This window comes from Barbatula barbatula, assembly GCF_947034865.1.
Source record: "Barbatula barbatula genome assembly, chromosome: 3".
Taxonomy (NCBI): Eukaryota; Metazoa; Chordata; class Actinopteri; order Cypriniformes; family Nemacheilidae; genus Barbatula; species Barbatula barbatula.
The window spans coordinates 14531460-14555511 of record NC_136764.1 but is presented as its reverse complement, the minus strand read 5'-3'; the positions used below and the strand labels follow the sequence as shown (position 1 = coordinate 14555511).

Genomic DNA, 24052 nt, shown 5'->3' with positions numbered 1-24052 from the left:
AAGTGGATGAAGATAAAGCCAAAAGCAAGCAGGATCAATCTCAACATATACCAGCTACAAAACATTGACATAAAAAGGCATTTAGTCATTGGGTCTCATTCACTAATAATTGCGTAGATTGTTCCTATTTATACACACATTTGAACCTCCCCACGAAAGCTTTGCAAGGTAACTTTCCACGAAAATTGCATCTTTTATGAGAATATACTTATAAACACAATAATAAGATGCTTGCGGTTTGGTTATTTATTCTGTATTAGAGCACACGTGAATATTAGCCCCCTCAGCTAAGACAAGGGAGAGAAGACAATAACGTTAGGCTATTGATATAGAAGTGCTAGTAGCAGCCTTACACTAGCACTTAGTGCTACAACGCATTAAGCCATACATCTCTCTATACACCGGGTTCCCTTTAAATGTACCTTATGTATTCTGCAGAAGAAAGTCATACAGATTTAACATGACATGAGAGTAAATAAATGATAGGATTTTCATCTTAGGTTGAACTTGTCCTTTAAAGTCACGAAAATGGCTCAAAAGATGTGGGGTCTTTTTTGATGTGTTTTATGCAAGTCTGCTTGTTGTAAGTGCGAGTGTGATCCTTGTGTGATTCCAATGAAAAACTTTCCCACAAAGGCAGCTATTGCTTACATTTATTTCTTAATATCTGTAGCAAAGCAAGATTCATTTTCATTTGTCATGTTAATTTTCTTTATCTTATTTTTGTAATTAATCTTTTTATCAGACGTTTTCCTTGTAGCCGAATGCCCTTTATGAAAAGCCTTTCATTCAAACTAAATGGATTTGATGAAACAAACGTATCTGATCCAGTGATGGTGATAATACAAATACGAAAGGCAGACACGTGTTTATTTTGGTTTCTGCTCCACTGTTTTCCTATATGTCGTCGTTGTCTCTCTATGCATTCAGCGCATCTTCATGTTTTTAATGTTTATGTTTTTTTAAAACTATATGACAGGTCTCCTGTGAGATAATGCCCTAGTTTTCAGATTTTTCACAGCCGTGTGTATGTGTGTAGATTGATGCTGAGCGGCCCCCGGAGGACGTCTTTGAGCAGATCTGTCTGGTCTTGGATTCCTGCTAGAGACCTTGGAATCACACTGCCCTCATGAGGACACAACCCTCAAATACAGCTCTACTGCAGACTGACTCACATACAACATTTATACTCTCCCGTTTCCTCACATGCACACTTCATTCAGAAAACTAACAGCCAGCGATCGATTTCACATCTCACGCAAACCACATTCACTGTATATACCAGAGTTTATCTCATGGTATTAAATGGTTATGCTATATGCTTACGCGAGCTTTTTACATTCAGTGATTCAGTGGTATAAACATAAATTTGCAGCAAAGTTACTGTGTCTTTGGATCATGTCACTCAAACATTTTAACCTTGAGAACAGGAATCTGCACAAGGACAGGCTGATGGAGAGCATTTTTGGTAGATTTCATTTCATGCTTTATATTGTGCTAAGCATGCTGGAATAGTAATTTATTGGCATTGTATAGTTAATTAAAAGCAGAAATGGATGAGCTGAAGGGGAAACACATTGAATAACAGGCCGTGGGCATAATGAATTAATTTCACAATGAGGTCTGATAAGTGTATTCTTTCTTTATCAAGCAGAGTGAAATAAAAGCATTTCATAAGTTTAAGTGTTTTAGTGTTTCTTTAGACATCAAAGCTGAGCTAAAAGAAATATTTATGATGGAAGGGTTTTAGCTACTTACAGAGATTTTAGACACCTAAGACGTAACCATTTACATATGTGTGGTAATGTTATCCCCCAAAAAACTAATTTTATGATTTAATTACTTTGTTAAAGCTTTGAACACGCAAAGTGTAACTTTATAACACTTAAAATAAAAACATTGTTGAGCACCAGGTGACGCAAATGGGCTACAATGTATACATAAAACGTTTTGAGCAATTCCATGTAAATGTCAAACATGATGAAAAAGGTTGTTACCAAAATGTTTTCACCATACCGATAAGTCCGATGTGAATGTTTGGTGGTTACAATACCCATGTGAATTTTGTGTTTTTAAAGGAACAATATGGGGGTTTTTAGGAGGATCTAATGACAGAAATGTAATATAATACACAAAACTTTTTCTTCAGAGGTTTATAAAGACCTTGCGTAGAATTAGCTATTTATATCTACATAAAGAGCGGCCTACATAAATTGAACTCGCCGCCATAGTAGCGAAATGATCGCTGAGGATCCGTACGGATCGTGCCCTACGGTTCAGAACGCATGTGACCCGCGGATTAACCAAGTTTATTCATCATTGAGTAAACCGCGCTTTCACTCTCTCCCAATATATGGACGAGTACAATATTAAAACATATTAACAACATATAATGGTTATAACAAACAGAAAAAATAATGTTACTCACATACTGATCCGAATCAAAGCAACCTCCTTTGTGGTGATTGTTAGACGATCTTTCTCTCCAACGTCTGCTGGAAAGTATCTCCATCAATATCTATGAGTTAGATTTACATTATATCTAAATGAGTATCTCTGCTAAAAGCTGCAGTACGACGCAGGTCCTAACGCTACTTTGCTGGAAAGTCTTTGTAATATTAACGCAGGTCCTTGCTCCTGCCTGACTTATATCCTTTTTTTATACTTCTACTTGTGCTTTGAGCGTTGTGCTTGTTGTACTCTTTTCTGCGTCAACATGAGAAAACCCGCTGTCGTGGCAGACAACATTTTTTGTACCGCGTTGACCACTGTCGTGAGATTCGTCGCAAATCTAAAATGCAACACTTGTGGCCGCTGTAAATCAAAAACCGCACCTTTAAAGCATAGTTTTCCATAGTCGGGTGTAATTATCACATCCATAACCATATTCCTCATATATAAGGCGGGGCGCTTGATTTTATGTTCTATAAAGAGGCATCACTTTTTGTTACCGATTTGTTGGGTATTTTGCTTCTGTTTTTTTCAATTTCTTTTTTTCTCTCAAATGCATGCATCTTTTTTTGTCACATCCGTAACGCATTAAGTTTTCCCTCTTTTAAAATAAAAAGACTTATGTCTGGATAGATGTTTTTCATTAGGGGTTTAGTAAAATAAAGATGGTTCAATATATTTGCAAAAAAAAACATTCTCAGATAATTTAGAAATGTCACATCCATAATGCATATGGTGGTCCTTTAGCTGTTGGATATACGACCATAAAAAGCACTCCAACAAGCTACCATCCTCTGCGAGGTAACATCAAGCAAATGAATGACTATCGACCCCAGCCAATAAAATGGAGTTAAACCGTCCTCCGCAGGAAGGTAAATCATAATACCAGAGTCATGTGGTGTAGAAAGACTTTTCACATACTTTTATTTCCACAGTTCTCCTCTAACATTTTTTACATTATTTAAGAACAGACTGTTATACACATACTGAAGCAGGTCAAGGTAGGGGGGGTGAACATAACCGAACCCAATACAAAATGGTCTACTCAAAGCACAACAAAATTTATGTGTATAAAATAACGCGAGAGCACCATGTGCAGTGCCCTCCACCGACTTGATTTCTTCCGTTATGTCCTTCTTTAAATAGATTAATAAAAATACAATCTTTTCATGGACCGTGAGGAAAATTAGAGGGATCTAAAGGCGTGAATATGGTCAGGCAGTTTTTCAACAGACTGTGCCACCAGTTCTTTATTTTCTTCTTCTAAAACAAGTGGCCGAGTTTGAATCAACTGGGCAGGAAAACAAATGGCACACAGCAACTACCACTGGCTACTTTTCACCATATATTTGTATACTCCACATGGTCAACAACAGTACACATTGAGAAAAAAGAAAACTCTCTACGACCGTAGAGAGCGCAATAACGCCTTCCAAATCTCAGCTGGTCTTCTCCGTGCTGTAGTGCTTTTAGGTTTGGGAACCTATTGGGTTAAGTGGAGTGGGTTTTTATTCAGCGTTTTAAAAAAACGAAGTTAACAGAAATAAAGTGACAACATCATGTAACGGTTGTAAGAGGAAACAAAGAGCAGCTTCTAGTGAAATTGGTAGCCCATGGCAAGAAACATTGCAAGAGAATTGTGAGTGAACCTCGCAATTTTTTTAAAACCTGGTATGAATCAAAGACAACAGTCTCAGCACCAAGTTCCTTTCCTTCTACACCCAACTCACAAAAAGAGAGCTCACCAACAAAGCTTCACTTATAAATATTTCAACTACAGACGACACTTTGCACTTTAACGCAAGCCTCAACCCCCACCCTCCCACCAACAATTCCGCCGCTTTCAAAGTTTGACGGCTCGTTCAGCCGCTCGTCTGAGTGATCTGACATCTGTCACTCAAACCGCGGAACAAAGGGTGAAGTCGGGTTGCCTTTTAAATGTCCTGGGATGCGGAATGTCGGTGTGCCTTTTCTTTCCTCTTTTCTTTGACATTGTGTGTTACTTGAGGAGACCCGGTAAGGTGTGACAACCGCGGCAGGGTGCTGCCCCCTCCCTCCCACGAACCCCCCCATCAACCCATCCCCCCCTCCAGCAGTCGGTCGGAGGCGGTGAGGTGTGGCCCCTCTACGGTACCCTCCTGCCCAGACTTAAGCATTTCTTTGACTTGGATGATGGAGCCATGCACAGAATGCCCTGGGAACTGTGGCCCAGCCCTTGATTTTAGCGCCGGAGCTCGTCCCTGTCATCTGTTGGCAGGGAAGTAGTTGGGGTCCAGGTAGTTGTAGCCTGTGTTCTGCTGTAAGCAGTAGTCCTTATCCAGAAACGTTTCAACCTGGTAGACCGGCTCCAGCCTGTGTGTGGGCTTGTGGGTCTCAGTTTTAAACGCACTGATGGGGCAAACAAAAATTGCATTGTTACTAAAACATACTATTTTAGATGAGACATTTTACTCTCATTCTATGGCTTTGAAAAGCTATATTATTCAGTTGTCACTGCAAACATAAAGATCAAGCAAGTAATTGCACTTTAAACTCATATTCATGTTTTTATCCTTCGGTTATTCATTTTCATAAAAAACAGCAGTGAAGTTAAACAATCCTGCATCGATCCACACAAGTCTGCAATTCAATATTATGTTTCTAGTAAAACACACATATAACAAAACAGCAATTCGGATGAAAGTGTCATGCAAACTAAAACAATCCATCATTACGCAAAAGACATTTTGAAAACAAAGTAAAATTCCAGAGTCCTCATAAATGCATTTTCTCCAGAATTACAACTTCAGGAAAAATGGACAGATCCTTCTTGCACACAAAACAAAACAAGACCTGCACTGATTGACATTTCACAGTTTGAAGCGGCTTTGATGTGGCATTCTATTTACACAAAGTGAGTGAGTCACCTCTTACACCACGTCATTAGACAATCCTTTTTAGGGCAGACAAAACATTCAATCTTTTTATGTGGCATCTTCACAAAGGATTTTGAGACTGTACAAAGCAACTTAAGCCACTGTTGATGAAAAACAAAGATGCCTCAATGGAACTGTGTGAATTTATATTAATTGTTACGTCCTAAAAATCCTGCTCCAACTGTTAATAATGTAATAAAACTGAGCAGGTGCGACTCACCAGTCTGAGCAGGTACTGCAGAAGTCCACAGCGTTGTCCTGCAGGCAGTCCTGGCAGTGCCACCGCACACCCTGGATGGGCTCCATGCCACACATGTCACACTGAGTGAGAATGACATGTAAACATGAACGAAATAAAAAAAGGCCTGACCTTAACCAAGACACCTTACACAACACCAACATCTAAAAAACTTAAAGGTGCCACACTCATATGTTTAATACATCTGAGAACCAACTGTATTGATAAGCATCACAGGTAAATGCTTCGGTGCACATGCAGGTCTAAGTGTGTGTACCTTATAACCAATGTGTTGTGTGAGAGCGCTCTCAGCCTGGATCTCTTGTAGTTTCTGTTTCTTCAGTTTCTTCAGTTCCAGAAGCTCCTTGTACTCTGGCAGATGTCTCAGCTCCACAGGAACCCCCTCCTCATCCTGAGATATCACAGCAGAGTCAACATTATACATAAAATAGATTTACTCTTTTCAGCCAGAACTAAAACAATTTGATCTTTATCTGAAGCTTATTCACAGCAAAAGTAAACTTTCAGCATGTAAAAGTATTGCAGGTTGTTCAGAAGTACAGTCTGAGAAAATCTCACATCTAATTCAAACGTCATATATAAATAAAAGCTGCAGTGAAATGTAAAAAAAACGATTAATTGCGATAATTGACATCCAGAATAAAAGTGCGTACATTATATATGTCTGTGTACTGTGCATTTCATTTTGTTATGCAGTTTTAAAATACAACAAATGAACATTGAATGTAGAAAAATCTGCTTGGGCGTCTTACAATGCACCAGTATTGTTGGTGTACAGTTTAAAAGTAAAAAATACAACATACGGTCTCCCATATTTAGGGCCCTATGATTTAATCACGTAATCCAGGCATAAAACAGATTTTGCTGTATTACGCAGAATGGCACAGAATCTCTCAAATGTATAAACAAAATTCTAATTGTGCATTAATAACTTTAGAAATATTCAGATGGTGTTTAAATATGTAACCTGCTATTGTTTTGCGTGTGCTCGTGGACTTTTCAGAGAACGCGTGCACATGAACTGTTTCTGTTTCACAGTCTGTCAAACACCCTTTGCGACGACCCATCAAAATAAAGTCTGGTTAACTTGAACGAGTTCTAACACCCACATTTTACCACACCATCCATCTTGATATTTCACAGATGACACACAAAGACCGTCACACGTGCACAACAATTGCAAATGTGTGCCACAATGTGCACTAAACATAAAGCTGCGGGTATACTTGACTTTCTGTGTCCGTCTCGCACACAAACGCGTCCGCACAGATTCTTGAGCATACTCATCACGAATGACTTAAGCTAGAATATTCAAAATACTATGGGCTTCATGAGTACAGATGTTTTCTTCTGCTATAAAGGTTCACTGATGCATGTTCGAAGCAGGGTTCACTGACCCAAAGTCTTCTAAACGTCACATATGAGAGGAAAAGAGAGAAAATGTTAACCCTACACTGAGCAAGTTCAGTCAAATAACTCACAGCCCTTTCAGAAAAAAAGAGAAACTTCAGTCAAGTCATCTCTTATCGCTCAAAAGGCATGTCAAAAGGCAGATCGTCATTATCAAATGATCAAACATCAAACAAATCTCAACAGTTGAAGTGCCAGTTTGCGGACTTTAATGGATTTCCTGTTTGAGCACGACCATCAAATGTTTGCCGATGGGGAGGGCAAATTAGCTACTACGATGAAACTTAATGGTTTTAAAACGCAGTGAAAATTTGCCATTCATCTATTTATTCTCATCAAATACAGCTGGAATTTACATGTTCATGAGGACTTACAGATTCATCTGCACCGTTATCCTGTAGGCTGTTGTAGTAGTATAAACGTTCATCCTCATCATCCATGTAGACGGGCGGCTCGTACGAGGTGAGAAACGTTGATGGCCTGTACAAATGTTTATTGAGGTGGTGTTGTCGCTTACTGGAGGCCTAAGACAACACACACAAACGCACATAATGGCACCCATAATAAAAGAATCAAGAGGAATACAACATTCTCACATCTAAGAATGTGTGTTTACCTTTTTGCTGTACATGCACACATTGGGCGTTCTTCCTGGTACTGGAATACCAGCTTTAGTCAGTTTAATGAAGTACTTCTGTACCCTGCTGGCAACCTGAAAAGAAAAGAAAGAGGCTCCAAAGGTGTTAAGAAAACTCAAAAAGCTTCAGTTGAATTAATTGGCATGTAAAAGCAATGGCAAGAAAACGTAGTAAAGGAAAACACATCTTTTTAAATGAAAAATCTAAATTTAACTGGGGACTTAAAGTAAATTAAGTTTAATGAATTATAACATCAGTTTAATTTGTTTACAGAGGAAGGGAGAAGATCCGAGGAAGCGTCTGATAACATACCTGTTTGGCAGTTCTGTTGCCAAGTTCATCTGCAATCTTCTGCCAGCGTTTAGACTCGACCTCCTCCGGTGGGAACTTTAAAAGCAGCTGCTCCAATTTTTTCTAAACGTTTCACAACAAAAACTTTAAACAAATAGCCAAACCTTCTCGCACAAGACACACATGAACAATTTGAGTTCACACATTAACCATTACATTTGAACAGTTCCATGTGTAGTATGTGTTCAGCTCCACACACAACTACAGAACACTCATACAAAAACTTTGAAAAATTAACATTCAGTCTTTATTTAAATATATCATCCAAGTTGGACATCACTTTTGGACACTATAGTACTGCATATGTTTAAGGCTGTGAAATGATGTTGGTTTTATACCTGCTCCTCAACAGTCCACAGCTGGTTAAAGGTGTCAGGTTTGTTCTGGTGGCACAGTCTCCCTCTGATCATCTGTGCACACAAACCATGAGTCGGAAAATATTAGTAAAAATATTACTCCCATCAAACCCACAACATTGTTGGTGCCCTGTTCTAACTGTTAAGCTCAGAAAACGTATATGTACAGGAAAAGCTATAATGGTGTGTTCACACCAAACGTGAAGGATTACCTTCCTCGCGGGAATAGTTCGTTATCTTTGCACAAATTGAATATTTTCAACTTGGGCCGGTAGACATGATTGACATCGCCCGACACGAGATTGCGTCTATTCGTGTCTTTGTGTTGAGGTTGTATGCAATTTACTTACGCAGATTGCTTAATTCGGGTTTGGTGTAAACGTGACAGAGTTTCTTTTCATCATTTTTAGACATCTTAGATTTTTACAGATTCTGCAAAACGGTTCAGCAGAGTGACAGAAATGTTTAAAAGAAGAATTCTCATGCATCCTAAAAACGTTATGTGTGCTAACTAAACAATAGTTCAAAACCGCTGTTTAGTCTCACTATAGGACAATGTTGTGCAGGGCTCTAGCCTGCGACCAAATAGTTGCATTTTGCTACTATTTTTAATATATATATAATAAATGTAATGGTTGCCCAGGTGCGACTGCCAAACTGATCATCAAATAATTTTTGCGTATAATAAATGGAATATGCAGAATTTTTATATTGCGCATTCAGTCACTCATTTTCGTCTCCCCTCCTTCAATCCTTCACTAATCTATCAGTGCCCCCGCACCCAAAGACATAGCCTAATGAAGCGGAAGGACCGACAGAGCAAACGAGAGAAGTGCTTAGTCTTGCAACCCAGGGCACATCAAAGTCATAATCCGTCCCTGGGTCTCACGGGTTATTTGAGATATGCGCGAGCCCGGGGAGTCAAAGCACAAAACAGAGTTCTCTTTCACGCCTTCTTACTCTGAAAGGGACATATACACATCAAAACTCCCATATTCACAAGAATCCTTGTTAAGGTAGTCAGTTTCATGAACAAACAGTTGGGAAACAAGACTCATGTGTGTTACAGTAAGGTAAAGTAAAGGTGCAGTAGCATAATAAAGGTATTTGTTTATAATGTTCATCAAACAACAAGGACAGGCCCAAAAACACTCACTGCTATTAAAAGAATTGTGTTCTCTTATATGAGTTAGTCACAACAAATAAAGGAGGAAAGTAACTTTATGAAACATGTGTTTTCAATATGAGAGTGTTGAAAGAGAGTATACATATACAATTAAAATAATTACATCATAAACAATGCTCTGTATATTTTGTATACATGTATAGTGAACATGCAGTAAGACACTTGACCGGTGACTGGCGTATGAACCTGCAGGCAGAAACCTAGTTTATGTGGGCAAGAACAGCACCTCTTTCGTGTACAAAATACATTTGGGGCCATTTACACTGTCAGTGCAACATGAGTGACCCAATTCCGTTTTTTCCTCCTATCAGATGTGTTAAATGTCTGTGTAAACAGGAAAAAAGTGCATGCGTTCAGATATTTCGAGATCGGTTTCAGGCCTCATTCATATGTGGAAATAAATCTGATATACATCAGATATGTGCCAATGTGACTCATGTAAACAGACAGATCGGATATTCAACCGCGAGTCGCACATCATTGACGCCTTTCACACAGAGATGATCCCGGAAAATTGCCATGTCACTGTCAGAAAACAAGGGTTGAGCGAGTTCACCATTTACTCAAAAACTAAAAAAAGGTTTGTATTTACCTAAATAATGCATGCATGCATTATACATCCTAATTACCAAACTGAAACTTAAGACGAGAAAAAAGCGCTGTCTGCTTAAATGCAGTTTGAAATTACTCTAAATGATCAACATACAAATACCGACCTAGGTGTTTATTTATGGTCTTTGTAATATGATGAGCAGTCTGCTTTATTGACAAGTTTTTATATTCGGTCTGCAAGAGCTTGTTCAAATAATCGAAATAATAAAAAAACATTCTTTAACTTTGTTTAAGAAAATATCACTTTTGAGCTCACATGTTTTATTGTAGTTGCAAAAATATAGACTTATTTTTACTTTGTCAGAACTCCGCTGCGTTTGGTTTTAATTTGCACTACAGACGCATTAACAATTTGCTTTTATTTATTTTTATGTTTCACTTATATGTAGCATAAGCTGGCTGAACGTAGGCTAATCCTTCTCTCATTAAAGTAGAAAAGAAGCCAACCTTTTGTTCTTATTACTGGTCGTTGTTCTGCATTTACAAATAGCTAAATCAAAATTATTTATTTAATTAAACATTTAATAAACAACAAATGCTACATAATACTTACCCATTAACAGAGCTTATTTAGATATATTTGGCACTAATAATAGAAAAACGTTGTAATCAAATCAAACCAAACTGCACTTTTGAGCCACCAAAAAACTTTGCAGGGGAAATTCCTTTACAGTCACAGCTACGTTCATGATAAAAAATATAAAAGTACAATACAGCAGCCTAACGTCACGTCTTTTTGTGTATTATGCACAAAGAGGAACAAATCCTGGAATACATTAAGCCTGCATTTTCCAAAATCTCTGTATGAAAAGGTTCCGGTAATCTCTTGTGCATGTTGAAATATGCAAACCATTACCACATTATATTTGGACATATTGCTGGTACAACATATTTATTTACTAAAAAGAACAATTTGACAAACAACATTTTAATAATGTTTAATACAAATTTGAATTTCATTCATTTCATTAACTGAGTCTATTTAAAAAAAATAAGTGACGGTGGCAAATGATGTTTCTTCTTTTTCTGGTCAGTATTTCTAACTTGGGTTGTTTCGCTGAGTATAATGTAAATGCAGATATCGGATACGGGTCAATTTTTAAATAAGGTGTAAACGGGTCGTCAAAAAAATTTGATCAAGAACTGCGGTGTAAACGGGGATACAGCGTGCAATGGGGTGCAATTATAGTTTTTGTTAACAGCATGCTCGGAGCATATTCTGTCAAAATGTTACAGCAAAAAGACTGTAATAAAAAGAAACATATTGCACTCTCAGGCAATGTATGCCATGCACATTCACTTTTACATCCTACAGCTCCACGGCGCAACAAGAAACGAACCACAAATAAAATGTTATGTCTTGCTCGTATAACATATCAGATTCAGTGAAGCATGATGAAATATGTAGAAATTGTAGGTCACGCGAGAAAATGAACACAGTATAATGAGAAGCTCATGCTTCTCTAGAAAACCAACAGAATAAAATGTCATAGCGGCTGTAAATGATGGAAGCAAGCAAGCGCTCATTGTAAATACATCTTGGTCCAGCAAAGCTGTGTGATGATGGGACGGTTTACCTGAGCTCTGCTACTGGACAGGCTGTGTTCCGGACCGTCACTTGACGGTAGAGAGGATGAGTATATGGATGGAGAATCACCTTCCTTCTTGGAATCCACAGGACTTTGTGGTCGAGCAGGCAGGCCCACTACAAAAAGAGGCCCACATTTTCTTCAGACTTACTTATCCCTCTAAAAATCTCATCAGCTGTTATCAAACGATACCTACCATTATCGAAGATTAACTTCAATTGCCGTGTTTTGCGATTCTTGTCGCAGAACTCTCTTTCAAAGTCCCCGCAGCCTGAGGTGTATTGGTCCCATGCAATTTCTGGGAGCTGTACCACTCTCTGCGGACGGGGCAGTCCCATCTCCACCTGTGATCAGAACGGGTGATATAGATTGTTGTCTGGTATGCAAAGTTTGTTGTTTAAGGAAAAGGTTTAACCTGGAAGCACTATAAGTACTGTAACTGCCAAGCTCAGCACACGATTTAGTAACATGCATATCATATAGCAGTGGTGACATCAGCAAGTGTACAACTGTTGTACCTGTTTCTGTAGCTGGTCCACAAAGGTGATTGGGTCAGCCAGGGCCTCCTTCTGATGCCGTCCCAGAGTTTCTAGGTCCATGATGGCTTGAGTTCGCTGGGCCTCTAAGACGCTTATGGTCTGGAGCAACCTCTGATAACTAATGTGTAGGAGAGATGCAGTGATGCTTTGTACATTATGAACACGTAACACTCCCTATGCATCTAGCCATTAAACATCAACCCTCGTTGATTCAATTCACTCAATTATACAATCAGTGTTACACATTTACTCAAAACAGAAAGTGTTACCCATGTAAATATTTCTAGCTTGCTAGTAGGTGGGTTGGCAATGGCTGGGAGCTTCATGCACATTATACAACACCAATTCTCATATCAATTCAAAATAAACTCACATTTTTACAAACTATTCATAAAGAGGATCCTAAAAGTAAATGTTAAGTGTGAATCTCAAGTTTCATTTAATGTTATTGTGAAACATTTGACGGTACTTTTTTACCATTTAAATTAATAAAACCAGATTAGTGCAATTTCATTTAATAAATATGTCTTATATTTAAACAAAGACCATTTACGGAGGTCGTGCCACTCGGTGGCCTTGTTTGCAACACCTCTTGGCAGCTATTTACGTCATAGCAAGTTCACAGTCCTATCTACTTAAAAGGGAAGAAGCAAACATTTATAAAATCGCTGCCAAAAATCACAATTAAACAGCATATTTCCGATCAATAATAAACCCTGACATTAACTCAATCATCACTTTGGTTTGCTCAGCTTACATTGCGGTAAAAATCAGGTTTTTCGATGTCGCCTAATATACAGCCCCTGCGCACTAACTGGCAAGCACCTCACGAGAGCCACGCCCCAGTCTTTACAGCGTGATGATAGGCTCATTTTACAGGAAGGCGGGACTTCCTGTGCTAGAGTGGGTATATTGAGTGTTGCATTCCTTACCATTCATTGTTACGGCAGAGGCACATCTTATTAATACTTATACATTTTATAATATCATTTAATTCATATTATAAATGTATAATAACCATTTTTATGATGTAAAAACTTGCAAGTAGCAGGTTTGCAAATGTACTCTAAATTACTCTGAAAACATGTTGAATGTTTTTCCTTCTAATAACATGTGCAAATAGGTCGAATCACTGAACTTTACAAATTATGCTAACACTGCCTAAAAAAATGTAACCAGCTCACATTCAAAAGTGCTTTTCGAGATTCATCTTCTTGCTTGCACATATATGCCATTGCCTCAGCAATAAAGAGCTTTGACCTTTTCCCTGCACACCCTCAGGAAAATAAGATCCACAAATAGGAACTACAAAAAGGGGGCAGGGCAAGAAAAAAAGAAGCAAGTTCAACAAAGATGCTCTTCTAAGCAAGAGATTCAGCCTACTGCTAATCTCATTCAGAAGCTCAGCAGACCTTGTCAACTCAATCTAGCCTAACGTGCCATGAATGAAAATCAATTGATGACAGCAATCTCTACAAGAATTTATTTAGAGGACTTGCTTCATTTGATGTGCCTTACTCCAGGGCAACGGACTAGTTTTGCTTCAATTTACTTGCTGTCTAATAACTTAGGCCGCAGAGCAGCTGTTAACAGCCTCTCCTTTCAGATGCACAATGAAGATAGGCATACAACACTGCAGGTTGGGGAAAGTAGCCAACGATGGTAAGGAGCCCAAAACTGACATATGGCTGGCAGTGCACTCCCACCTATGGGTCAAGCTTCTGAAAGGCATACTAGATCACAGAGAACTGATAGAAAAACATATTAAATAAAGATGCAGCGATATGGGTTTCAGGCAGAGATCCAATTCAATCAATACCACACAATGAGACACCACAATTTCAACCCATAATAAAACTCCAGTTATTTGGAGCTCAGTAAACAATGCGAGCAGAAAAGTTAATGCATTGTGCCTTTTTTCTTAATAGCGCAAGCATCTTTATTATTAATGCTTATAATTAAAGATCACCAACATACATACATTTTTGCTGAATGTATGCTTTAAATGTGTATGACCTCAAAGCAGACAGTTTAGTAGCCTCCTGCCATTAATTTTCGATGCGATCCAAAAACCCTATTCAGAAAACAAAATACAAGAAAATCTAGGGTGAGTTCATAATGCAAACAACCCAGAAGATTCTTGAAACCACATCGCAAGACCCTAGCAAACACAACTGCCCTACATTAAAATAAGAACAATTTGATCTAACCTCAAAAGATTTCTAATTCACACCACAAACCAACACGACTGCATTGTCTCTTTGTTCCTATTAACCCACAAGCCAATCCAGTTGGCCGCTCCTGATCCCCGCTGGGCTTTTGGGGAGATGAGCCGAGCACTCACACTGTGAGATGGGCACCACCCAGGACAACCTGTCCACCAGCAGCAGGCTTTCCCCTCACTTATTACCCACCACCATCCTGGAGATTACAGCAGCTGTTACTTAGTTCATGTTAGCACTGTTGTATATTACACTAGAGAAACTAAACATGTAATTATTCAATCTGAAGTACAAACACTTTGACACTAAAAGACACAAGATGAAAAACGAGCTGCACAGACGGAAAAAAAATAGAAGAGTTGTATTTTGACAAACATATCAATTAAGCACTGCAGGATCTTAGTATTTCTATAAAACTCTTTTTCGTTTAATCCAGAATCTATGAAAATTGAGAAATGGGAATCTTAACAGGACATATTAAAAAGGACTTTTACAGAAAACGTAAGCGACGAGGGCCTCATTTACATTTATGCTTGCATCAGCAAAAACTGTGATTTGACCGAATATGCGACACCACTTGATACACAACACCAAAAACCTGAACATACTCTTTGTTGTGTTTGAGCGCCAAGTGATCAGACTCAAAATAGTAGACATCTGGATCCTCCTCTTCCTCCTCGTCCTCCTCAGCCTGACTGGCCAACAGCTCTTTGGTGGATCTGGATGCTGTACTATCCGAAACGCCCACTTCTCCACTGACCCCTGCTTTCTCTGACAGTTCTTTGTCTGCCTCGCTAGAAAGTCCCAGTGCATCATGGGAAGGACCTTTATGGCTGACGTCCTCTAAGGAAAGAGGAACCATTGTGGCCTCCTCCTTCAGCAAACCATTGTCTATGTGTGGGGAACTGGGTTTGGGGGAGCTGGCTTTGAGCCCACTACCACAGGCAGCGCGGCGTGGTGAAGTCCTCAGTGTGTATCTGTGTTCTTGAGGTTCTGTGAAGTAGGGGGGCTCAGCAGGCGGCTGGGAGGAATTCACAGCCACCGTTTCTCCTGAGATATTCGAGCAGTCGTCAGAAGGGTCCTGCGGCTCGGCCTGAAAGCTGCCATTGGTGCTCTCATCCTGGGCCTGGCTGGTGTCCCCCACAACATCCACCTCCACCTCCATCTCGGGTTCTCGGGATAACACAGCCTCAGCAGCTTCTGCCGCCGTGCTGTTCCGTTCACAGTCAATCTGAGGGCTGTCTGATTCATTGGCTTGCTTGGGATGAGGGGATCTACAAGGCACAGTAGGGTCAGGGGATGAGGGCAAAGCCTGGCTGCCATTTAACAGTGACGAACTGTTGTTGAGCGTGGCAGAGGAGGCACAGAGCTCCGCAGGTAAGGCTGCAACTTCAGAGTTCTCTTTGTGGAGTTCAGCGAGGCCATTCGTAGCCTTGACGTTCTCACTGACCTGCAGTGGAGGAACAACATCCTCTGCAGGGCCGTCGTCTTTCTGCTCCTCTTTGTCGAAGCCAGGTGGAGGAATCGAGAGTGCGTTCGATTTGGGTTCCTCGTCATTGTCCTTTGATGCAGCAGGATCAGGGCTGTCCGGTTTGAGAAGAACTTCTTCCTCTACTCCGTGCGATTCACCTGAGCGAGGGCACCGTTTGGCCCTCTTCAGGGCGGGGGAGGCTTCCGGCCCACCCCCAGCCCTCGACCGTTCGCAGTTGTCCGATTTCTCTGACTCGTCTTTCTCAGAACTTGGCAAGCCCCGTTTTCCATAGACGGACAGGGGCTCACTTTCCGCGTTGCTTTCGCCTACCTTTCCTACCTGCACCCCGGACTGCTGGTGCTGCTGACAGTCCTGTTTCTTCTTGGGTGAACGGGCTCTAGGCGCAGGAGGCGGAGAGCTCTCTTCCGGCTGGGCGATGCTGCGATTCCTGAGGGTTCGACCGCAAAAATTCACATCCAATCCATTTATCCCCACTGATGATCTTGTGACGCGTGAAGAGCGGGATGCGGCCATACTATGATGGGTGCCTACTGTCTCTTCATCATGGTGCTCTCTCCTCAGCAGCAGAATGTGAGCACCTGAGGGACACAGGAAGAGACTAATTAAATCCCATTCATACTTTAAGTTAAACGGGTCAGAATGTAACCTAACCATGACCAGTCTATAATAACGTTCAATATTAAATATGAAGGTCAAAAACACATGAAGGTCCAAAAGGCCAAATAAGGAAAAATTAGATATGCTGCTAGCTAAAGATGCTAAATCTGTTTGCTTAATGTTCCACAGAGTGGATCAATGGATTGAGACTGAGCAGGAAGAACATAACTGATGTCCAGTGTAACTAAGTATCTGACAGAGATCCTTTCCTTTCGTATAGTGAAAGAAAACAACTATTTTACATACACACACCTAAGATGAGAATAATGATACACTCACGGCAAATATTCTGTGTTGCACCTCATATTTTGGTCAATTTAAGCCGCCACTATTTAGAATAAGACTGTTAGAAGACTTGGTGTCAAATTTGGTCACCTCAACACCTTTTATCCAATTTTTGTTTAAAGGGGGGGGGGGGGGTGGATTTAACACAGTTTCATGCATTCTGACTTCACATTGTTAAACGTGCTGGCTTCATGCTTAACATTGTCAACTTGTTAAAGCGGAGGTATCATGCTATTTCATGCATTCTGACTACTTTACACTGTTGAACGGGCTGGCTTCTCATGCTTAACATGGTCAAATTGTTAAAAAACGAGTTGGACGTATGATGTAGTATTTCTGTGGTTGATACACTCCACCAGCACTCCAACTTATTTCGGAAAGGTTTTTATAAGTCTGAATCCCTGTATCGTAACTAGGGATGGGCAATCGTTTGCGATATACCGTCGAAAATTCTCCTCGCAGGAAAGATTGGTCTCCTTGCGATAATAAATGATAAGTCTAGTTGATGACGTAGTTTCGTGCGCGACTGAATCACTGTTCACATGCGGAGTGAAAACAGGCATAGCGGAAGGCGGACGTGAGGTTGAGGAGGAGCTTGTTGTTAAGCGAAGAGCTGCCTCTAAATTTTGGAACTGGTTTGGTTATAGAAAATCAGATGCGAAGCGAACTACTGTATTATGCAAGGTTTGCAGAAAAACGGTGGTTACAAAGAGTGGAAACCTGTAGAATTTGTTCCACCATCTAAAACACAAACCCGAGTATGAAGAAAGTTTGAAGCTACATAATGCAACAACTACACGTGGACCTAGGGGTAATAAAATTTCCAACCAAACGAAAATTGCCAGCGCGTTGCTTATCATAAGAGACACAATTAGCAAAAGTAAACGATGGATTGCACTATTTTTGCCACGATTGCACCATGTGAGTATAAAGAAATACAGAAACTTTATTTACATTTTAAACTTGTAATTGATTTTAATTATTATTGTATAATTGTTTGTGTGTGATGTTTTCTGAACACAATTTAAACATAACATAATCTGCAATTTTACAGAAGAAAATAATGTATTATAATAATATATATAAATGTATATATATTATCGTCGTTGGTATCTCAGTTGTAAGAGCATTGCGTTAACAACACAAGGTTGTGGGTTCGATCCCAGGGGATCGCACATACCTATGTAAAATGTATAGGATAATGCAATGTAAGTCGCTTTGGATAAAAGTGTTATTTGAAATGCGGAGCCAGGCGTGAGTTGACACAGGGTGCGCGGGTGAGTCATGCCTCGTTTTTTTTACAACTTTTAGTATTATTTATGGCAGCGTTTAGTACTTTAGTAACGTTGACATCTGGAGATTCATCAGTTGTGAAAAACAAAAAGTGAATGTGATAGGACTCGTGCGAAAACAAGAATGAATATTGGCAAGGAATTTCAAAGGTGGCGTGAACTCTGTGATCTGAAAGGATTTAAAACTGATCCAAGCATGACTTTATTTCTTCTGAACAGGCAAGACATTTCAATATATAACACCAAAAACCGTATAGCTGTCTTGTTGTGTTATACAAACGGGTACTGTTTAATCTTATTTTCTTTCTCTCTTCATTTTCATTTTGATAAATGTAACTTAAGATTTATTCACACGGGATTAGTATTATATGTGGACCTTGAATGATTTAGAAATGAGTCCCCACATCTGTATTTAATGTGCCACGAAGTTAGCACAGAAAAGTGAAGCCTGTGATTTTACAGACTTATATCCGAGATATGATGGCAGGGCTTTGCATATAGTATATATAGTTGTATGATGTACAATGATTTATGACCGTACTTGTCAGCATTTAAAACTTGTGTTCTGGGATCTTCTGTCTGGTTGGCATTACAGGAGATTCCATGAGAGATAACAAAATTGGAGACTCCGAGCCAAAACGCCAGGTTTGGAAATGACCCAGCACCCGAGAAAATATCAAAACACTTCAACACAGCTGCCATTTGGGTCTATTTATGATCTTATTTGTTTCGTGTCATATAATCTGCCATGTTATCGGTGTTTATTATGCACTGATGTACAGTGAAGATTCTCACCGGTGCATTCACAGGGCACGACTCAAAATATCAAGACTCATCCGCGCAGTTGAGCAGTGCCGAATCACAACTCGCGTAAATACCTCCACATATCACCTGCAGTAACAATTACAAACTGAGATGGCGACAAAGAGGCCAATCCTACATAGTGCCGCTTTATGTCAACGAAAATGCGATTATTAAGTGTGAAGTAAACCATTAATTTGGCCAATATTGAGATCCCGATTATTTTACACGATTACTCATTAACCTTTAAAAGAACATAGAAAATAAAAAACGTGGCTTTTAAACTCTGAATTTAACTGAAAAATAAATTTAAGATATAGCACTGCTGAACCACTGTAAAGGAAAGGGTGCGCTGTGGATTTATACTACAAGAAAAGAGAGGATCCTTGCAAAATGGAATGTGGCACAATATTCGTTTACCTCGATTCTTTTGTTAGTGTAATTGATGAAGGCCAAACTTGATGATTACAATTAATTTTCAATTTATTGCACAGCCCTAGCCATAGCCTAATATGGTATTTTAGCTGTAAATCAGATTACTGTTTGCTGTATACATTTGTGACAGATTATAAACCATAACTTCTTGTATCTACATTAAGCATTAATTATATTAATAGCATAGCATTAATAATCAGCATGTTAAGTGCAATTCGCATCTTGTTAGATTGTTCAGAATCACTTCTAGTATGAATGGCATGAAAAGGCTTGTTAGTAGCTTTGCAAGTATCAATTGTAGTTGTTACCTTTTGGTGTCTGTAGTTTTTTTTATTAAAATACTAACTAAATATTTTTATTAAAAAAGGACTGTCCGGACCTCCATCGCAAAGAAAATATTCAAGTCAATCCGTCAAAAATATGCAAGGAAAACCAGTGAAATTAAACCCATTCCCAGCCCAATGACATCAAAATATTGATTATCAATAAAAAAGATGCCAACGTACAGTTTCGTTCAGTTTTCATTTAATTGACCGTAAGAAATATTTATGGCTGTTAATACTTTCGATTCATTTGCTATTAACAAAACATTTCAGACGGTGCTCGTAAAAACCTATAATTCAAAACCGAGGCTCACATAACATGCTTATATTATGATTGCTTTCATAATCTCACTGTAAAACACACAAAATCTATGAGACAACAGCTAAAAACTCAACACCTTTTAGAGAACCACACAGGAGACTGGTAGAAGCGCTGGCTAGCACTGCTGTTTGCAGTGCTCAATAATTAGTGTTTGGTACTAAAGTCAAACAGAAGATTTGAGTTTGACAAATTACATTAAACCGCATTAAATTTCTCAATTGCCTCCATTCCACTATGACCATGCAAGAGGATACGTCTAGGACGAATGGGAGAAAGATAGGGATCATTTTAGTTTTATTACATAGCCAGTTGACTTTCAAACACAACAAACATAAATCAGCCCTGTTAAACACTTGCTGATCCATATCTGAAGAACATTTCCACACAAGTGGGTATTACATGTAGTCATTAACAGCACAAAGAAAAAACCAATCACTGCCATGTTTCATTACGGCGATCTAAATGACAAACAGTGAATCAAGATTTTGCCCTCCTCACATTTGTTTTGTCTCAAAAACAAGAGGCACCTGAGGAGAGTCGTACATGCATCCCTCCTTCACACTCCACTGAAGCCTCCCACTGAGCGTTTAATGTGATTTGACCATGCATATAAAAGACAAGACAGAAAACAGGCAGAACTGGTGGTGTCAGGTCTGAATACTAAAACTAAAATGGTTTGAAAACAAGATTTCGCATTACTACCCATGTCGATTTAGCTATTATATTCTATTTTCCTCTCTCCACAATATAAAAGCCCTGTTTTTCCACACAGCAAATCCAAACCCGTGGTTTGAGCTGGCACCCACACATAGGCTGGTATATTTTTATATTTGAAGTCCCTGTATACTTTGAGCGGTTCACATATTTTCTTGCAATTCTCAAACGTTCAAAGAAAAATATCCAGTGTTTGCAGTAATCTAAATGATGTCGGACCAGTGTTCCTGTTCAGGACAATCAGTCATCATAATTATCATAAATGATCAGAGATAAAAACTCAGCTTTGCCATGATCTCTTCGCTAAGAGTCACCGCTAATATCATCACACGTGGCTACTTCCTTTCTGCTTGACTCATTTGTGTATAATGCGCATCTGTGAAACTCAAATGACCCAATTGCAGGTTAGATTGCACCTCTTGAGAGCCTTGATAAAGGAGCAAAACGCTAAATAACAAAGTATGCTGAGGGATGTAACTGTATTTACTTCAATGACTTTGGAGCACGTTTTATGTTCCATGCAAGAAAAGTGGTGATGAAGTGTGATGGGGTCTGGGCTTCCTGAAACCTTCATATCACTACGTCGCTCTTAAGAATATATCGCTACCACTCTTAAGGTCTAATTTAAGAATGAAGTAGCATTAAGAAGTTTCATAAAACCAAGCTCCGAGCAACATGAGGGTGGATCAATTATTGACCTTTTTTCTTCCTTAAAATAGCACTCGTAAAACAAAACTTCCATTGACCAAAAACCCTCGTGTGACCACAACGGGCTCATAAATGAAAAATGTCTAATAAAATCATCCATCTGTTAGAGAACATGTTGAGACACGTAATTCTCACTTGAAGTGTTCTTGGTCCAATCGTTGCTCGGTTTTAGCATCACAAAAACTGAAATCTCAGTATTGCAGGCTGCCTTGAATATAGACACTAGAGAAAATGACTCCGACCCCATCAGGCCATCTGTGCAGTGGCACTTATTGTTCTTAAGACAACCAATAGCAAAGCTTTATGTCATCTGGCATTGTGAAAATGCGGCGTTAATAGAAGAGTTCACCAAAAAACCTCTATGTTATTAGCATTCTGCAATTCCAATACAACTTGTGTTATATCCCGTGTCTTCTGAAGCCATGCTATTCACTTATATTGTTTTAGTGCAACTGCATAGACATAATAGTAACGTTTGGAGCATTTCTAATGAGTTATACATGACAACTACATGAGGGTGCATACAAGAGTGTGGGTGGGGTAACTATTCCTAAAATCTTGAGTCCGCACACGTGTATATGTCCTACCTTACACAGGTGATGAATCAACAACGATATTCACACACTTCTTTGTATTAGCACCTATTGTACTATTGCTCTTTGTATGACATATCGCTTATTGCTCCCCGAACTCTTTGTAAATCGCTTTGGATAAAAGCGTCTGCTAAATGACTATACATTTACACTTTTGATTACGTTAGACGATGCAATCGTCTGTTTATCCACCAATGACGGTAACAACCAAACACATGGATCTACACCGATGCAGGTGTAGATAACGACAAACTCTCTTCAAACGGACCCACGGTTTACATTTACAGCCGTTAATCTGACGGTTTAATCATTTTGTTGCGCACGTCAAGAATTTTCAACTTCCTGGATGACTGAGCAACTAGCGCGCGTGGTGTAAACTTTAAATTGACACGTGTTCGCCAATGGAGGAACACAATACACCACAAGTCTGTCCAAATAACAGCACGTGTCCCGCCGAACGTTAAATAAAACAAAGTCAACTGTTGTTTTCAGGGGACTCGGAGAACCAAGTGCAACGCTTTAACTACAAACCATAACCCTCGTTTTAACACACGGATGACATGTTTTCCTTGGAACTGGTTTGCCTCTTTTAACGTGACAGAACAGCAAACAGACCGTGCGTCTCGAAAAAGACTGCAGATTATTAACTCACCGTTATCTATCTAGGACGCAATTTCGCTTTAAGAAGTAACATCTTCTCATTCAGCTGCGGGTTAACGGGCCTCTCCGGCATCACCTCATCCGCGGCTTGGCATGGTGTGCAAACCGGCTGCAAGCGCATCGCGCTACGCCCGTGTGCACGTTTCTCAAGCCCTGGGGACTTCTGATCGAACTTGAATACCGAAAGAGTTTCTAATGCAACACATTTGTTTCACGCAGCTAACAAATCAAGTATAAACATACATTTAAGTACCAGTTGCATAGCTGACCATTAGCAAAGTCGCTACTGACTCTAAATGAACAAAACAAATGTGTGTCTGCATAGTTTATTAGCTCACCTGCTAACTACTGCATTTAAAGGATGCGCAAAAGCACTTTTATTTTGCGTCACATATAATAAAACACGCGTTATTAGTTTATCGCCACGCAATATGAAGTAAACGGGTTCTTTTCCACAACTCACCCACTAATTAGCACCACGGCTAAGAGCGCTCGCGATTTCTAATAAAAACGGTACTCATAGTAGCATGCTAAATGCTAATGGATTTGGCGCACCCATTGCAGCACTTCCACGGAATTATAGACCACTTGTTAACTAGAAAACGTGGCATTTTTTCATGGCACGCAAACAAAACCGGCACAAGCAGCGATCAGAGAACTTTAAAAATGAAAGGGCCTAAATGTCGAAGCTAACAGGCTAGCGTTTAACACCACAGAGGAGCGGGGGCAGCGTGCACATTCAACTGATAGCCGCAACAACTTTGCCCATCAAATCCACTCGAACTGCTACATTTGGAGCGGTTTGTAAGTCATACTCTGCTTCAACTCGGAGATAAAAGTAAGGGAATTGGACTTGAGTGACAGATAATTCAATGTAAAAGGGTTTATGAAGCTACAGAATTACACTTACCTCACTTCCGCAAATCGTTTGCTGCACATTCGGCAGCCGCCATGTTTTTTCTCTCTCGGCACTGCTGCTGAATGTGATCCCACAATCCCGCTCACTGCGCTACTGTACAGGACAGCAGCCGCGGCCCACACGCTTGCTTTCATAATGACCGCCCGGCCCTCCAGAGCACTACTGTCACCACTCATCTGGCTGACCAGTTAAGCTTTGTCTTATATAGAACAATACTTTGATGAATAGTCTTATTGATTTTTTTCTATGAAAGGATACGATGGGCTTTCTAGGTCTCTTTATCCATTAAAGCCTGAAGTGAAAACAAAAACCAGGGCTGTACG

The 24052-nt window shown here is 39.6% G+C and overlaps 2 protein-coding genes across 4 annotated transcripts in view; one reads left to right on the top strand and one right to left on the bottom strand.

Annotated features, from left to right (window-relative positions):
* The window catches only part of ak5 (adenylate kinase 5), a 40244-nt gene extending 38563 nt beyond the window's left edge, over positions 1–1681 (top strand). Inside the window, exon 14 of the mRNA XM_079453851.1 lies at positions 1040–1681. Within this exon, the coding sequence (XP_079309977.1) occupies positions 1040–1105 (66 nt within the window). The 3' untranslated portion in view covers positions 1106–1681. The remainder of the gene's footprint in view (positions 1–1039) is intronic.
* Positions 1682–3092: 1411 nt separating this feature from the next.
* zzz3 (zinc finger, ZZ-type containing 3) lies at positions 3093–23903 on the bottom strand. 3 transcript variants are annotated; one of them, XM_079452969.1, is made up of 12 exons: positions 23721–23903; positions 15137–16598; positions 12286–12424; positions 11964–12111; positions 11756–11883; positions 8363–8434; positions 7986–8087; positions 7652–7747; positions 7410–7559; positions 5882–6016; positions 5587–5687; positions 3093–4839 (listed from the first exon to the last, which is right to left on the bottom strand). In XM_079452969.1, exons 2-12 carry the CDS (start codon positions 16531–16533, stop codon positions 4695–4697), a joined length of 2613 nt encoding a protein of 870 aa, XP_079309095.1. In that variant the 5' UTR covers positions 16534–16598; positions 23721–23903; the 3' UTR covers positions 3093–4694. The 3 variants fall into 3 exon arrangements, with proteins under 3 accessions (XP_079309095.1, XP_079309096.1, XP_079309097.1); XM_079452970.1 differs by lacking the exon at positions 23721–23903 and adding an exon at positions 22803–23692 and having other exon boundaries at positions 3347–4839; XM_079452971.1 differs by lacking the exon at positions 23721–23903 and adding an exon at positions 23274–23404 and having other exon boundaries at positions 3347–4839.
* Positions 23904–24052: the final 149 nt, after the last annotated feature.

Excerpts from the sequence above, each read along its gene's own strand:
- zzz3 (XM_079452969.1), bottom strand. The coding sequence starts at position 16,533 with ATGGCCGCATCCCGCTCTTCACGCGTCACAAGATCATCAGTGGGGATA. Across the intron at positions 12,112-12,285 it reads TGGACCAGCTACAGAAACAG|GTGGAGATGGGACTGCCCCG; the intron begins GTACAACAGTTG and ends TTCTGATCACAG. Across the intron at positions 7,748-7,985 it reads GCAACAGAACTGCCAAACAG|GTTGCCAGCAGGGTACAGAA; the intron begins GTATGTTATCAG and ends TTTTCTTTTCAG.